The sequence below is a fragment of the Malurus melanocephalus genome, unplaced genomic scaffold (genome assembly GCF_030028575.1).
Source record: "Malurus melanocephalus ecotype Western Australia unplaced genomic scaffold, MMel_1.1 scaffold_59, whole genome shotgun sequence".
Classification (NCBI taxonomy): Eukaryota; Metazoa; Chordata; class Aves; order Passeriformes; family Maluridae; genus Malurus; species Malurus melanocephalus.
This window is the reverse complement of record NW_026623291.1, coordinates 1,638,454-1,655,508: the sequence shown is the minus strand read 5'-3', so window position 1 is coordinate 1,655,508 and position 17,055 is coordinate 1,638,454. Positions and strand designations below refer to the sequence as shown.

The 17,055-nt window shown below is 51.6% G+C and overlaps 2 protein-coding genes across 2 annotated transcripts in view; one reads left to right on the top strand and one right to left on the bottom strand.

Moving 5' to 3' along the window:
* Positions 1-10,519: 10,519 nt before the first annotated feature.
* PDRG1 (p53 and DNA damage regulated 1) lies at positions 10,520-12,135 on the bottom strand. The gene is made up of 5 exons (XM_057365872.1): positions 11,945-12,135; positions 11,773-11,848; positions 11,604-11,678; positions 11,215-11,295; positions 10,520-10,888 (listed from the first exon to the last, which is right to left on the bottom strand). The coding sequence occupies exons 1-5, from the start codon at positions 12,026-12,028 to the stop codon at positions 10,806-10,808; spliced, it is 399 nt and encodes a 132-aa protein (XP_057221855.1). The 5' UTR covers positions 12,029-12,135; the 3' UTR covers positions 10,520-10,805.
* A 4,444-nt stretch (positions 12,136-16,579) lies between these two features.
* Positions 16,580-17,055, top strand: part of XKR7 (XK related 7) — a 7,163-nt gene continuing 6,687 nt past the window's right edge. The window contains exon 1 of the mRNA XM_057365871.1: positions 16,580-17,004. Coding sequence (XP_057221854.1) covers positions 16,580-17,004 — 425 coding nt within the window. The remainder of the gene's footprint in view (positions 17,005-17,055) is intronic.

Sequence of the window (17,055 nt, the reverse complement as noted above, 5' to 3'; positions counted from 1 at the left end):
CACCCTCCCCGGGCATCCCACTGTGTCTGGGGATTGTGGTTGGTATCTATGGGCAGGTTTAGATGCTACAGGTGTAACAGAATWAATTCRGTTGGAAAAGACTTCTGAGATCATTGAGTCCAGCCTATGACTGAACACTACCYTGTTAACCAGACCAGGGTGCCACTCCAGCTTTTCTTTAAGCACCTCCAGGGACAGTGATTCCACCATCTCCCTGGGCAGCCCATTCCAATGTATAAGCACCTACAGCTCTGCCTTCTCCTGATGAAGACAGGCATCATCTCCATGATGTCTCCATGCAGCACAGAGGCTGAGCGGGATGTGATTCCCCTGGGAGCCTTAATCCTCACCAGGGCTGCAGCCTGGTCTCGTGGAAGAGGTCCCCACCCATGGCAAGAGGATGGAACTGGATGAGCTTTAAGATCCCTCCCAACCCATACRAGTCTGTGACTCTACAGATGGAGGCTGAGGGTGCTTTGTAACACTGGCTTGACCAGCAGTGGTTCAGGAGTGGTGGGACTGGGCTGCTGCAGTCATGGTGGGCAGCTGCCTGTCCTGGAGAGGCAGGTTCTTGCTGCGCAGGAAAACTACAATAAGAAGGTAGAACATGGACTGTAAGACTTGCTTTGTTCTAGCTCCTAGTGTTCATACAGAGAGAAAAAAAATTGAAATTGATCCTCTTATASAACAAAGAAAAAGCCGTTCTCAGTGGTATCCATATTTATTTCTTTTTCTTCTCRGAATATGTGGTTCAGTTGATCCCCAGATTGTTTCTCAAGGGCAATTAAAGCAAGTCATACTGTGGGAGCATTTGTTGTGCTGAATCTTGTATTTCTCTTTCTACCCAGCTGAGGAAGAACAGCTGCTTAGCAAAGGATCTGAAGAGGTTTCGGAAGCAGTTAGAAAGGGAAGTGGGAAAGCCTGAGGCAAGAAAATGTGCCTTTATTCTGAAGACCCTAAAAATGCCTTCAGAGTACTATTTGTTTGTGGAAGAATTTTGCAAGAATCCTGGCATCACTTGGGTTATGAAACCAYTAAGTGTGCTCTCCTAAGGAAAGTGCGAGATGAATGGATGCCTTCGTTCTTTGGAGGGAGAGGAAAATATGCAGGAAACCCACAGGAAGAATTGGGCAGAGCAAGGTGRCATGGAGCAGCAGTGCTCCTGGCCAGGTTCCTGATCAACACATACCACCAAAACACTGCTTCTTGTGTAACAGTTTATTTCAGCAGTTGAAAGTCAGCTCAGTTTATTTGYGGAGCCAAAGTTAACTCCGTGGTGAAGGTATAAAGTGCAGAACTCTGTGTGGAGGAACAGGCTGTGCTCCCAGGGGTTCTGGCTGTGGGGTTCTGGCTGAGTTCATGATCTGAAATMTTTCAGTCTGGCTGCAGGTGTGCAAGAAAATGGGGGTATGTGCAGGCCAAGTGGCTAATTGGGCTTCTGTTAACAAGCAGTAGGGCAGTCCCCAAAGATGGAGCTGTGAAAACATCTGTTTGGATTTAGGGAAATCCCATTGTGTTAGATGTCAGCTGGTGCAAGTCCAGTGTACACTTATTGGGTGGAAATGCAACYTGAGAATGGGAAGAGATTATGGGAGACTCCATTATCACAAAATCCCAGAACAGTTTGGGTTGTAAGGGATCTTGAAGTCCATCTCATTCCACCCCCCTGCCATGGGCAGGGACACYTTCCACTAGACCAGGTTACTGAAAGCCCAGTCCAGCCTGGCCTTGAACAMTTCCAGGAASTGATATCCATTACCAGTCTGGAGCACAAGTTAAGGTGGATTTGGTTGGCATGAACTTCTCTGCCCTGCAGGTAGGGAAGGGCAGCCTTATGCTCTGAGTCGTGTTTGTCCCCCCAAACCTACAGTTGCCTGGAGCTATGCTGAACACAGCAGCTYCCACTTCACCCAGTGATCAGGAGATTAAGGAAAAATTGTGTTTCCTTTAAAAATTCTGACAATACCATGTGGCACTGAGAAATGCCTTGCCCATGGCCAGAGGATTCAAGCCATTTAATGTCTTAAGTGTTGTGCAGTGGTGCATAATTAAAAAAACACCCCTGCGAGTGAGCAGTCCCTCTGTTTTGYGCAGTAGGTCTGGTGAGGAGGCTGGGACAGGAGGATTTGTCTTACCCTTGTGAGAAGTGACTGGGAGGTAATTATGCAAAATAACTCGTGAATTACAACCAGGAGCATAGCAGCTAGTGATTATCTAACTCTACAAATGKGAACGTGTTAATTGGCAACAAAACCCTTATATTAACTTGGTTTTATGCCCCACAACCTCAATTAACACGGTAAATAACCAGAACACCATAAATAAGGATATATGAAAAGACTGCGATTACTGAAATTACACCAACAACTTAAATAGATTGTGGCTGACCTCAAAACATGCAGGCAAGTAAAAATAAACTCCATGTTACTCCTTCTGTTGGTTTGTGTTCTGCAGCAGCCCCATGTGTGATGTCCCAGGTTGCCCACTCCTGCACTCAGAGGCAGTAGCAGGTCAGGATGTGCCCACTGCCACATCCCGGGGCTGGAGGAAGCTGCACCTGGGGAGCAGTGTCCAGAGAAGCTGTGCTCCTAGGGTGCCTTGTCTGGGCCATTCCTCATCCTCTTTTATGAAATGTGCAGCCTAGGCTGTCTKCRGGATTTTTCTGCTCATTTGCCATAGATCCCTGACATATTTTTTKACTCTCCTGTTTAATTAAGTTCTTCTGTAACATACACAAATTTAAAATGGGACTTAAAATTCCCAACAACATATGTTGCGTTACGTATATTTCTGGAAGCGTGTGACAGTTTGTTTATTTGGTGCTGTGGGAGTTCCCCATAGGCTGCTTGCTCTGCCTTTCCTCCAGGAATCCTCCAAACACAAATATGAGGGTTTTTTTTTGTTGGAACTCCCTGCCCCCATAACCTTAAATAGAYGTGTTTGCACAGGAACAGCTGATTAATCAGGTTATGCAGGTCTTCTGGACTGAAATTCTGGAAAACTACAGGAAATGCTAATGGTAAAGCCACTAAGTCTGTCCTTCCATCTGTAGGTTGGCAACTCACAAGGTGRGGGAATGTTCCTGAAAACTGAAATATATAAATGATTGAAGAAGGTGAGAATGACTGTCTTTTCTTTGGGAATATCCAACAGGCATTTTGTTCTTTTGCTCTTTTTCTCATCCTTTCCTTCTGCCACGGCTTTGTCTGTTCTCCCATTCCCTCCTCCTGCAATATTCCTTCACCATTCTCCAGGACAACAATGAAGGTTYTTACAATGGATTTTCCCAAATGGCTGGAAACTTTCTCTGGGATCTGATTTTTTACACTTTGTGTACATATTTATATATAAGCTTCCAGCCTCAGSTACATCTAACACTAGGCAGCAACCGAGTTATATTTCATATATATGAGATATGCATGCTTTATAATATATTTATACTATACATTCTTTGGGTGGTTCTGCACAGGACCAGGAGTTAAACTTTCATGCCTGTAAGGTCACTTTCCACTCTGGATTTTCTATGATTCCAGCAGGGTAAGAAAAGGACTGTGCAGTTCTACTGCTTGGTAATAGATGCATCAGATGAACCTTGTCACTTCTGACTCCTGCAAACACCTACAGGACTCGGCTGGCCCATCGCTGCTGCTGTCACCCTGTCTCTCTCCAGTCCTTTTTCATTGGAAAACTGGTGTCACCAGATCACTGGAAATGTCAGTTTGACAAATCAGCTCGGAACAAAGCTGAAATGTCAGTCCTGGTTTTACTGTTAGTGGTTAAATTTYGGCAGCCTTTCTTGTTCCTCGGGTTCACAGAATGTAAGGACAGGGTGATTCACGGGAGAGAACTATTTGATTTTCAACGTGTCACACTTGCTGCTCTATTGAATTTGATAGCTTTCATTTGATTAACACATCTTCCCAAAAGGTATGCCACCTCAATTTGATGGTTTAGGAGGCAAGAAAATCCATCAGTTCTCTCTGTGAAAGTTCAGCAGAGTTCAYGCTCACTCTGAATGATCAAAAGCCTTTCCAGAGTGGGGGTGCAGCAGCCTGTCTTGGGAGAAGGTGCAGCRAGGTTTGGAGACATGGTGGCGTGAAGATCTTGTTCCAAGCTCCCTGCCAYRGGCAGGGACACCTTCCACTAGACCAGGTTGCTCCAAACCCCATCTGACCTGGCCTTGAGCACTTTGAGGGATGGGTGTTACAACCCACCTTTCAGTGGTAACTGAGTTCTTGTTAATAGATCCCTTGGGGTGAATTAGAGTGAAATGACACAGAATGACCRATGTATGTACATGAGGCAGGTTTATTTTGAAACAATTTAAAAGAAAAGGAGGTATACAGCYGTTTTGATTATTTTCCATAAAAATATAAAAATAACACAAAGTGAAAACAATAAGGGAAAGAAGGAGAAGGAAAGGCCAATAATAATGGACAGGAAAGTTATTACCACCAATGGATCCGTTAATGAGATTTGATYATTGCAATTTCAGTTTCAGTGGTCAACATAATGGTCACAGTCTGGATACATTAGGAGCCCACCCARCAAAGACTTCCATGGGTTATATGTGTTCAGTCTTGGGGAAATGCCTCCAYACCTTCCTTGGGGGGCAGTTTTGCACTGTCAGATGCAGCTGTGTCTTATCGGGAAGGAGGAAATTGGCAGGATCTGCTTCTTATCGGCTTTTTCCCTTATCTGATGCAATAACACTTTGTCTAAGTGGGTTATCTGGGAAACAATTTATCTGTGCAAACTTTGGTTTATSACAATGGGGTATTCCCAGCTTCTCTTGGCAACCTGTGCCAGTGCCTCACCCTGAGTAGCACCAGCTCAGGGCAGTTGTTCTTTCCTTTTCTGTTACTTGTTGATTACTTCTGATTTTTACTGGTTTTGGTCAGATAGCATTATGCAATGCTGGATTTCAGCGCAGGCGGCTGAAGACTGAGAAAATAGTTAGGGACAGACCGGGAAAATAATTATTGCTGGGGCACAAAGGACTGTTAGAGTGAGAATTGCATATTTGCTTTTTCCATGTCTGTTTGTCTTGGATCTTTTTTTCATCCCAGATGCTCCTCTCTCAAATGTGGCAGCACAAAAGACTGTACCTGASTGATCCTGGCCAGGTGAGGGGGATGTGCTGCCTGCAGGTTATTCCCTGCTGCARGCTGTGGGTTCTCTGGCAGGTGCAGGTGAACTGACCTCACCCTGCCAGCTGCCACGTGTGCTGCAGCCACTTAATTGTGCTCCCTCCTCTCCTGACACACAGCCAGGTGATTTCCTTGGTGGCAGCTTTAGGCGTGAGGCTGGGCTAGCATTCTGCTTTAATGTTGCTTTGTGCAACTATAAGGTGGATCTTTTTTACTTTAAACTCAATAATGTTCTGATTAGTGCAATCCCGAGGTAGATGTAGCTTAGCCTTTCGCTTCTGAGACCTCAGAGGGACAGCAAGGCTGGCATTGCTGTGCACAGCTGTCACTGTTAAACTGCCTCTCTCAAGAGAGAGACAGGCAGGAAAGGAAAAATATTAAATAGGTTGTCAGATTCATCATGAATCTGAGAATGGTGTTAGAGCACAATGGAGGATGGTATTGAACTTCCCATTATATGGGCTGCTCCCTTCCATAACTCTTTTGTTAGTAGGGAAATGAGAGTCTTTGCAGTACCCTGACAGCAGAGAAGATGTCGATTACTGCTGGGGAACATCTGATGGGGACCTGGAGACTGTTTTCTCCTGCAGCTGTACAGCAGTCAAGCCTGCAGAATTTAACTGCAGTGTGGGGTTGGTGGCCTCAACCTTCTGGTCTCTGGCCTTTTACTGAGAATTMTTGCAGGGCTGTGGAGTTCATGATTGAAAACAAATCACATGGACTGAATGTGTGRTCATCTGTTGGGAATAACTTTGTGTAATTATTTGGATGTCCCAGGGTTGCAGGTGGGTGATCGAGCAGCTTGGACAGTGCCCARCTCCCAAGAGTGGGGCAGAGCCAGTGGAGGTTCTCATTGTGGATATGGGCAAGCACTGTCATCCAGTGTCCAGATTGGGATTAGCAGTGACAAATGCTGCTTTGAGCTCCTATGACATCACAAGCCATCAGGATCTGAAACCCTCAGTGTGTTATTAACAGGGGTTTATAGTGTCTGGTCAGCTGCTGACCCTGGGACAGGGGTGTCTCACTTTGCCTCTGCACCTTGCAGGTAGGGAGGGGTTTGCAGACTGAGAGTGAGATGCTGTGGTGCTGTGAGGTATACAGGCATGTGAACTGCTTACATGAAGGAACCTGCCACCTGGAAGGATACAGGATACAGCTGCTTTTAGTCAGAGTATCAGGTTTTTTTTTTCTGGGTGCAGTGCCATGTAACTCTGTCAGATCTCTAGCCCTCTGTTGTGAAACCCTGCCAACTTGGCTATTTCTGGAAGATGTTCCCCTTCAAGTACCAGCAAATCACAAGTATCACAACACTTGCTAGAGACGGAAGGTTATGATCATCTCTCCTGCTTAGATATCTTTCAGCAGTGCCCCATCAGCACCGATAAACCTCCCCYCAGAATAGTTTGGCTGCCAGGAATGAACATCACCAGGTTCATGGTGCACTGACTAAGATGCAGGCCAGGAACTGAGGGTACCTAAAACAAAACAAAACAACAACAAAAAGTTGCTATAAACCATAATTTGACTCCGTTGGTTTTGTTTTTTAACTTCGGTTTTCTCTCTGGTTAAGTGGAAAATAATTATCATGAAAGTTCAGCTGAAATTCTCAGTAATTTATCAGCTACATACGCAACCCAAATATTGCAACAGCAGGAACCTGAGAAYGCAACTGATTTGTCATAACAAGAGTTGAGAGAAACAGAAGCAGCAAATAGTACAACAAAAATGATAAGCAAAAATAGGATTATTATTCTTTCAGCATYAGTAATGTAAAGTGCAAGCAGAACCATAGGTAAGGCAGTTTCTCTTAGATGTGACACATTGATGGGACTCTCTCATGAAATGTCTCTCATTTCATCTTTTATCACTTCTTTCTAACAAGACATGGTCACTGGTGTTATCTGTTACAGCCYTGTGTCCTGTTAGCTTCAGCCCAGTATTTCACATGGTGCCACTGGGGACAGTTTWATTTCAAATGAGCAAATAAATTCAGCTCCGTTCTGGTCTGCGATAGCTCTAATGTGCAAAGTCTACTCCATTCACAGCCTCAAACAAAATTACTGCTAAGGAAGCCTGCAGGTAAAGAGCTGGACTAACTTCAGTTAGGAAATAAATGAATTGGAATGGAAGTCCTCAATGCCATCACAGTGCTGCTGGGCTCTCAGAGAGATATCTGAACACTCTGCTGGGAACCTGTTCCCCGCAGACACCCACATCTGCAATTARAAAGGGTTAATGCTCATTCTGTGAACCTTCCTCAGCACTCACTGCTTCAGCATGACTTTATTTTTCACTTTTCTTTCTGGAAGCCAAAGGGATTTTTTTTTCTTTAGTATCATCAAGAACAGGAATAGAAACTTTGCAATAAGCTCAGAATGTTCTTTGGCTCAGCACATGGGAAAGAGATTTAGGGTTGGATTTCCTATTGCTTCACACTCACTCCTGCCTGCTAGCAGGGTAATGATTTTGTGGGCAGGCATTTTTCTTAATGAGCCATTGGCAAAACTGCCTGTTTCTCCCTAATTTACTGTTATATCTCTTCACTTGAGTTCTGGAGATAAACACTTCACCTTCCCACACTGCCAGCAGTCAGGGAGACTCTGAACTCAAGTTCATCTTCTGAAAGACCCACTTTGCATTGTGAACGGAGAGAGCAGGGGTGAAGATGTTTATCACTTTCTGAGGGGTTTTATGAGTGTTTGGGATGGATGATCTGGTTTCATGATTTTCTTGGCAACTGCTCATAATCCTCTAACCTTCGTAGTGATTAAATGATGAATATCCAGAAACAGAGCAAAGCAAGGAAGCATGTTGCCCTTCAGAGAGGGAAAACAAGGCAGCATGGGGCTGCCAAGGGACCAGAGCCCGTGTTGGAGCCAGGACTTGCACAAGAGCTCTTGTCAGAGGTCCTTGAGCACTGTGCCTCCCACTCGTGCCGCTGCTGGAGCACTCTGTTCCCAGCAGCTGGTCTTGCAGCATTTTGTGATTGACTTTACAACTGTGCTAACYCCAGATATTAATAGCAGAAAGATGTCCCCTGCTTTCAGCTGCTCAGTTGTGTCCCTGGTTGTCTGGGATTCGTGCATGCAGCTGGGGAATTGTCCTTGCTCAGGTGCTTCAGTCCATGGGTTTCATGCTGCAGGCTGACAGGGAAGGAGCAGCATGTTGACCTGGTCTGGAATGACAGCAATGTCAGCCGAGAGGGAGATCTGGGTGTTGTGGTGACTGAGAACATCATGGCAAACACACATTTGGGTGCAGAATTCATCCAGTGCTGGCAGGTTCCCTGCTCAGTTCTGAAGCTGTCAGCACGTCTGCAGGAGGCAAACGCACATCTTCACTGGAGAACAAGAACGGGTGTGTGAGCAATTAGGGGATTAGGAGACCCAAAGGACCAGATGTTCTAAAAAAAAAAAACTCCTTGCAGTTGCTGTGGTGACTGTTTATTGGGCACTTTCCTGATGCTAGTTTGTATTTTACTGATGGGAAGCAGTACTTGGATTCTCCGTACTTGGGGACGCTGACACACATTGTATTTTTTGCCACATGCACTTCAGTGTGTCTACAATCATCTCTGACTGTGGATTCTAACTAACAACACGTGAGTACAGCATCACCTGAAAGTGAAACATTGCTTGCCTCTACAGGCAGGGAGAGGAAGGTGATGTGTAACTCRCCTGTTAAAAGTTTTCATTGTGGCTGCTGTGATCCCAGGAAGAAACAACTGAAGCAGCTTTTCAGGAATGTCACTGCACAACAGAAAGTGTGGTACTGATCCCAAACTTGGGGTGGGAGAGACCCTCATGGATGAAGTTCACTCTCCCTTCATGTCAGGCAGCAGCAGCTCCCACWTCTCTCTGAAAACTGCCTCAGAACAAGGCACTGGCTTCTTTGCTTCTGAGAATTTCCATTTTGGAAGCTGCAGTGGGCTGGAATGAGGTATTTTAGCTGACACAGGGATGCRTGGCTGCTCAGCTGGTCCTCTGCACTGCAGAGTTTAATTCTGTTCCGTGTAAGAAAACAAAGGGGCTAAACACATTCTGCACAGCAAAACAAAGCTTTTAGGGCAGGCAGGCACCTGATCCTCCTCCTGCTACTACTATGGAAACATGTCARAGCAGAAAACCTGTTGCCATGAGACTGTAAAAATAACCTCGCCATCACGTTATGGAGACACGGACTGGCTGCACCACACGGGTTATGTAAGAGCAGCTCCAACACTGGGATGTAGCACTGTGAGCTGCCTCTTGCTCCCTGGAGACACGCAAGCTTCTGAAAAAGCTACAGGCAAGACAGTTGAGGTAGTAAGTCTGTTATTTTTAGTCTCTGTATCTGAAATGCAAGCCTGAAATGGACACAGACACACTYAGGGTACGGTAGTGTCAGCAGCAGATTTTTAAAAGTTAGACCAAGCAATGGTAGCTGGATTTTTAGGTTTAAAGAAATCACCRCTTGGTTTTAAGGGGTCTGAAATGGTGTTTTTTGCAACTCTGCATGATTTGAATTCTGTGTGGAACTGACCAGGGCAGAAGGCCTTGCCAAGTAGGAAGGTGGTCAGGGAGCCAGGGAAATGGTGGTGCTGTGTTTGAAGTTGTCATGGCTGGGAAAAAGGAAAGAAAGCAATGGACCAGGCCCAGCTCTGTTACTGAGAAAAATGTCAGAACAGGTGAGCAAACCTCAGAGCTGGAGAAAGGACAACAGCCACGTTTACAGTTCTTAAACTCTATCCAGAAATATAGTTACAGAAGTTCAAAAAAATAAAGGGCTTGACTGGACACAGACACTTCCTATATGCAGAAAAAATCAAGCTCAGTGTAGTCCTGTACTAATTATCACTATTTTTTAAAAATCTTATGCTCTTGACCAAGGTAAGTACTTGGAGGARCACATTCAGACTGGAGGGGGGAGTACAAAAACCAGCAAATTTAAAAACCTTTGCAGAAACTACTACTGATTACATCAATTGTCCTACAAGACAAACTCACTGACTTCCAGCTCAGCTCTCCTCAGGCTTCTTTTTCAAATRTACCCAAGTTTTATCCCTTCATCTAGTCCTGAAAGCCTCATTTCTGTCGTCTCTTGCCTTCCAACAGTGGAACATGATTTCCCAGCGAGACTACAAGGATGCTGCCTCCTCCCGCTCCTCCCTACACATCTTGAGAGATTCCTGACGTGCCTCAGATGTAGAGCTTTGCTTTGTTTGAATGCCACGGGCGTGCACAACTCCTCTTCTGTGCTTCAGGCATGTGGAGGATTCCCAATCCCTCCTACTCCTATTCCCAGCATGACAAAGGACCAGCTCTGAAGCCAAACCCAGAAGCGTTCATGTAAACCCCTAACAAGGAACATACACATGGAGTCAGGAATGTCCCACTGCTCTGATTTTAATGATCCCACTTCTACCCTAGCCATGGGTATTTGCCCAGCGCTGTTTCCAGCACAGCTCTGCCACCCAAGTCCCAGCACAGAGCAGGAAAGGGTTTCTGATCCAAGGAAACCAAGTGTTATAGCTCAGGAGCCAAATGCTTCCCAGGGCCCACATTCAAGTGGGCTCTGGACACACYAATGTCCTGCAAATCCCAAGAGCTRTAGCTGYTGCAGCATGAGCTCCATAATGACAGCCAAACATGCTGTGACAATGGCACGGCCACCTCAGCCCTCCAGGATGCGGTTGATGAGCTTCATTTCCTCAGCAGACATGGGATTCAGGTTAAACCCCTTCAGCTCAGGTTTACCTGGGAGAACATATGGAGAAAATCAGGACTTTGACACAAAAGAAGWGAAGCAGCTCGTGCTAAACTCGAGAGGGGCTGCAGGGAGAGCAGGGACAGCCCTGGAAGCTGAAGTGGGGTCAGCCCAGTGTGGTGTCAGAGAGGGTTTAGGGGGTTGGTGTGTGATAGCTCCACACAGAGACAGCCAAAGCTGCTGTGACAGGGAGGGAACTGCAAAACCAGTGGGGAAGCAGCTGCAGGAACACACGGAGCTCAGGAATTTCTGGACCCTTCCTGATGCATGAGTCTGCCCCCAACAACTGAGCAGGTTCCAGAGCAGGAGTTTTTACCTTGAGCCTCGTAGAGCCTGTTGACCTTTACACGCAGCTCTTTGCGGAGATTGTTTATTTCTTCATCCAGCTCTTCCTGGTCTGGGATAACAGAGGCAGGAGTGAGGAGGACTGCARGGGTCTCTGGGATGAAGGTTCAATCTCCCATGGGACACAGGGGGGTCCCACCCTGCCCTCCACCACCCACGGGGCCGAGCAGCTTTGTGCTTCTGAGTGCATAGCACAGGCCAGAATCAGCCCGTGACYGCCCTCGAGAGGTTTTGGACACCTCAAAGCCTATCCATGGATAGAATGGATAGAATCCTGTTAATTTAGCCAACATTCTCGTTAATTACGGTGCTTGTCAAAACGCTTATAAGCTACACGGAGCCCTCGGGGTAAGACCTCACCCTGCCGCAACATTTCCCGAGTCTTCGTCTTCGGCAGCTCGATGAACATACTCCCGAAGCAAACCATGGCCTTCTCTGGAGAAGAAGGAGGGGAGGGGAGGGAAGGGGCTCTCAGCGGAGCCGCTCCCCAACCACGAGGTTACAGCGGGGGCAGCCAGCCCGGCCTCACCGTCGGGCTCCAGGTCCTTATGCAGCGCTCGCAGGGCCTCACGGTTCCGGTTGCGCTTCACGTCCAGGTCCACGATCTGCAAAGGGAGCGAGAGGCAGGAGCGGCCGGGGCTCGGGGCTACCGGCGGCGCCACAGGGAGGGGCGGGGGAGCCCCGCCGGGGCCGGGTCGTACCTGCTGCCGTGCCGCCAGCACGTCCTCGGCCAGCTCCTCCACCTCGGCCAGGTAGCGCAGCACGAAGGCCGGGTCCCGAGCCATGGCGGGGCCTGCACCGGGGCCAGCACCGGCCTYGCACCGGCTCCGGTCCGGGTCCGCCGCTTTGTGCTCCGGGCCGCAGCCGCAGCCGCGCAGGCGGGTTCCGCGGCGGGAGCGGCCGGGGGCAGCGCGCCCTCTCGCGGCCGCCGCCGGGAGCGCTCCCCGGTCTCGGGTCCCGGGTCGCCGTGGCCCCGGTGCGGGGCGGAGCGGCGGGGACCGAGCGGGGCTGCGARTACGCGCGGCCGGGATCGCGGGAGAGGCCGTGAGTGGCCGTGGACTGCAAGGGAGACGCCCGTTCGCCCGGCAGCAGGGTTGGATCTTGTCCACAGTGTGCACTGGCGATCCCGGGACTGGCTCCGGGGTGGCCCCRTCCCCGCGGGGTGACCGCATCACCGCCCAGCAAAAGAATGGAGCGTTCAGTGTGGCCATGTGGCGCTGAGCCCCAGAGTGGGGTCCTGGCCCCGCAGCCGGCCCCCAACCCACCCCACTCCCCACAGCCCCAGGGACGGGGGCTGAGAGCCTCTGCCTCTCCTGGTCCCCTTGTGCGTGAATTATTTATGACTTGTCACAGCCCGTCCCCTCGCCCCCAGCACCACCGTCTGTCTCCTGCTCCTCGCTGCTTCCCAGCACGGTACCGCTGTTGGCAGCTGGGCCCTTGGAGCATCAGGTGGCCCCTCTGTCCTCTTTTCGTCCCAGAACGCAATAAAGGGCACTCAAAGCGTGGGGCGATGAGCTCAGGTTTCCTTTCGTGCAGCTGGTGGCTCATCWGTAGCTCAGCGTCCAGGACCTGCCATCTCCAGGGACTGGGGCCGGTTATGGTCCTGGCAGCTTGACTCACCCTCAGCCAGCCCCTGTGCCCCCAATCTGTGTCAGGCAGGGACTGGTCCCGGGAATGCTCTGGCAGGGCACCACATCCATCTGCTGCCCTGAGCAACCCTGCCTGCAGGAAGGGAAATATATTGCCTCAAAAAGGCTTTTATCCCCTTTTTTCCRCCCCACCCATCTGTGAGAAAGAGGAGCTGGAAAGATGGGGTCTGGGAGATGCAGGGAGACCTGGCACTGATGGTGAGGACTGGCAGATCCTCACCATGTGCATTCTGCAGTGGGAAATGGGCCCCAGGAGCCCACCCAGGGCTGGTGGGTTACAGGGGACACAGGTTTTCATGTCCCATGTCCCTGCTCTGGACAGAGCCCTGAAACAGCATCTTAGGTTTCCAAATGCAACCCTGTCCCCAGCTTGCCATATCTGCCACCCTGGCTGTGCCACYCAGCTGCAGCTTCCCTGGTGATGGTGGAGGGACCTCTGGTCMRTCTCAGATCAGTGCTGTGATGGGASGGAGCTCCAGTGACCTGCCTGAAGCAGCAAACAGGGGCCAGGGGAGAGGAGAAGCCCCAGCACTTGGAGGCTCTGGTACGAGCCCTTCGTAGGACCCATTTGACAAGGAGCTCCCCAAAGGTGACCCCAGTGCTGCAGCTCCTCTGGACTGCTGGAGATGGGGACCACAGGGGACAGGGATGGAGGGAGYGAAGCAGTGGCTGGCTGGTGGTCACCATGCTTCTGTGGATGAATAATCCCTTAAGGGAGATTACCCAGATCGGAAGATTACTGGCCCTAATCCCATAAGGTCATTTGTTTCAGTTAACTGAGATCTCTGTCTGCGGCAGCAGTGCAGTGGCTTCAGGGGAACAGTGGGATTGAGTGCTGRAGCACACATGGGCACTCCAGGCTGGGAATGATCCGCACTCGGGTTAGATTCCTTCCTGACATCAACCAGAAAATGTACTGCGTTCGGGGCTGGATGCCAATGCTGGAAAATGCTCATTTGTCAGTGGGAGCAGCTGGCTGAAGATCTGAAAAAATGGGAAGGAGGGAGGGTTTTCAGCGTCTGGGGAAGAGGAATAGGGATGGGATGGGATGGGATGGGATGGGGATGGGGATGGAGATGGGAACAGTGATGAGAATGGGATGGGAATGGGCATGGGAACAGGGATGTGAGCAGGCTGACTGTGTCGTGGCAGCAGTGTAAGGAAATAATGACTTTGGGGTTGCCAATAACAGTGCAATGAAGGCAGGGTTTTGCCAGGAATGTTGGGCTGCATGGAAGGGCGGGGCCCAGCTAAGCATGGGRGAAGCTGCATCTGAGGGATTGCAAAGCCATGGGCATCTGGAAAACATTCCCAGGGCAGTGAGAAGTGGCTGGCGCTGCACTCTGCGGCCTCTCCCCAGCCAAATTCTGAGCCAGCCACAAATCATCGTGGGTTTCTCCTCCTGGAGCCAGCGCCACGGGCAGACATTCTGCTTGGAAGCTGGACTCAGACTGGAACCAGAGGTCCATTTGGACCAGTTCCCCTGGGAACTGGGCAGTCAGAGGGAGYGGCCACCTGCCCGCTGCTGGGAGCTGCTTTGCTTTGCTGTGTGTTTTGTGGGAAGAGCAGGTTTGGTTTCATCATGTTCCTTTTTTCTTCCTTGCAGCCCTTTTCTGTATGCAGCCAGAAACCCTCCCTGCCTGCTGGCAGCTGCACAGGAAGCTTCGGGGATGTTTATAAGGTTTTTTTCTCTCTTCTCCTTTCATGTGGCTGCTGGGGCCTGTTGTTAAGATAAATCAGACTTCAAACCACGGTCTCCATGTTTTCAGGCTGTGGATCTTTAACTGCTGTTTCAGAGGGGGTGTTTCAGGGTCAGGGGAGAAAGGTGGGTCCGTGTTTCCCTGATTTCCAAGTGCCCTCTCCCTGGCACTGTGCCCACCATGATGACAACGTAGTCTCTGCTCCATCACCCAGCCAAGACAAAGAGTCTCCAGGGACCAAGCCCAAAGAGGTCTGGGGTGTCAGGTGTTGATAGGGGTTCTGGACACTGGACCCCATCCTTGGAAAGGATCCTGCCCTGCCTGGCTGTTGATGAAAGGCTCTTTTCTTTAGGCTTTGGGATGCTGGGAGCATCCCCTCCCCCAAGCAGGCGTTTGTGGAGGGGATCTGTCAGGAGCATCTCAAGGTGAGGTGTTTCATTATCAATGCTAATACATGCAGCACGGGGAGAGCCTCGCAGAGGGCCCCGCCACTCCCTTGTGCTGAGTAACATCTTCACCCCCTAGACTGTGTCCCAGGAATCCAGGCTCACCCCACCCCGGGTTTGTGCTGGTCCCTCTTGCTGCCCTGCAAGGCAGAATTTGGAAGTTGGCCAGGATCAAACACGTTACCCCTCTCTGTGTGCCACGGTGTGCTGGGCACGGGCAAGGCTCGGGCCAGGATTCTCAGCAGGCAGATTCACTGGGCTGAGCCTTGGGGGCTGAACCGCAGAGCCAGAGCCCGGCCCCGTGGGCTGGGGGTTGGAGCTGCCTTCAGGAGGCAGCTGCCTGCATGCAGTCACTGTCCCTGGAGACCCACCACAAAGGAGAGAAAACCCTTTCCTTTGCAGCCCTTTTTTCMTCCCAGCAGTGCCGGGGATGCCGGCACAGCGCTGCTCCTCGTGTTGAGCACATGTCCCGGGAGTACAGCCCCTCGCTGTGCCAGACACATTGTGTCCCAGCTCCCACAGGCAGCGAGCGGAGAAGAGGTGGTGCGGCAGAGCCGAGGAGCAGGGCGGCTTCAGGGCTCCTGTGCACCCAAACCCCAGCAGCCTGGGTCCACCTGGACCTTGGTACTTCACTTCCAGGGATGTCCCCAAGGCTGGGGAATAACGTGTGTAACTCTTCCCTGAGTTTCATTTCAGGAACGGCAAACGCCTGCTACCAAACCCCATTTTTGGTCTTTTTAAAAAGGATACACCTTTTTTTGAGCAAACTGGTCTAGTGGAAGATGTCCCTATCCATGGCAAGGGGTTGGCACAAACTGGTCTTTAAGGCGACTTCTAACCCAAATCATTCTGTGATGATTCCATGAGTCTCCCTCCAAAGCAGGGCTCAGCCGGTCCCTGCTGGAACCCTCCCTGGCTGCGTCGGGCAGGATTCTGGTGTTCTGTGGTCCTGTCTCAGCCCTGGCGGAGAAGAGGCACCCACACCTCCACTCACACGAACCTCAGGGGGCTCACACTGCCCTGACCCAGCCCAGGGCTGGACCCACGGRCAGGGTATTGCCTGGGCTGAGCCTCGGGGCTGAGGGGACGCGGTGTCGCTTCCCGGGAAGCTCCGGTCCTCGGTGGGCTGGGGAGTGGCGGTCGGACAGCGCGGACAACGTGGTTCTGCCGGGACCGGGGTGGGGTGCAGGGTGGTCCGCACCGGTACCGTGCGGTGCTCGGCCGGTCCGGGCGGTCCTTGCCGGCGGGGACCCGGGGGGCGGGGGCCGGTCGGGGGAGGGGCCGGTTGCCCTTCCCAGCGCGGGGCGGTGCCCAGCGGCACCGAGCGCTCCTCCGGGACCCCGCGGCGCCGGCGGGGGGGGCGGCTGCCCCTTCCGGCGGGGGAGCGGCGGGACCCGCCGGGGGCTCCCGGCGCCGGCCGGGGGGCAGCCGGTGTCGGCGGGCGCGGGGCGAGGCCGGCGGGGGCGGGCGCTGCCGGGGCGGGCTCCATCCCTCCGGAAGTCTCTCCCGCTCCCTCCTTTCTCCTCCTTTCCCCCGACAACATGGCCGCGAAGTCGGACGGCGGCGGCGGCGGCCCGGCCGTGCTGCTGGAGAGCCCCGAGGGCGGCGGCGGGCGGCGGGAGGCGGGCGCGGAGCCCCCGGCGCGGCGGTACCGCCTGCGGGACGGGTGTTGGGTGTTCTGCGCGCTCCTCGTCTGCTTCGCGGACGGTGCCTCGGACCTGTGGCTGGCGGCCCATTACTACGTGCGGGGGCAGCGGTGGTGGTTCGGGCTGACGCTGCTGTTCGTGCTGCTGCCCTCGCTCGTGGTGCAGATGCTCAGCCTCAGGTGGTTCGTCTACGACTTCGCCGCCAGCACCAAGGACAGCGGCGGCGGCACCAAGGACAGCGGCCCCCGCGGCTGCTGCCGCCTCTGCGTCTGGCTGCTGCAGGGCCTGATCCACCTGCTGCAGCTGGGGCAGGTCTGGAGGTACGGGGGTACCTGGGGCGTGGGGGTGCCTGGGGGGGTGGGGGGACCGGG

Bases quoted from the DNA above. Each gene is read 5' to 3' on its own strand.
- PDRG1 (XM_057365872.1), bottom strand. From the start codon at position 12,028: ATGGCTCGGGACCCGGCCTTCGTGCTGCGCTACCTGGCCGAGGTGGAG. The intron at 11,849-11,944 runs GTACGACCCGGC...CTCCCTTTGCAG, and splicing joins TGCTGGCGGCACGGCAGCAG to ATCGTGGACCTGGACGTGAA. The intron at 11,679-11,772 runs GTGAGGCCGGGC...CTTCTTCTCCAG, and splicing joins TAAGGACCTGGAGCCCGACG to AGAAGGCCATGGTTTGCTTC.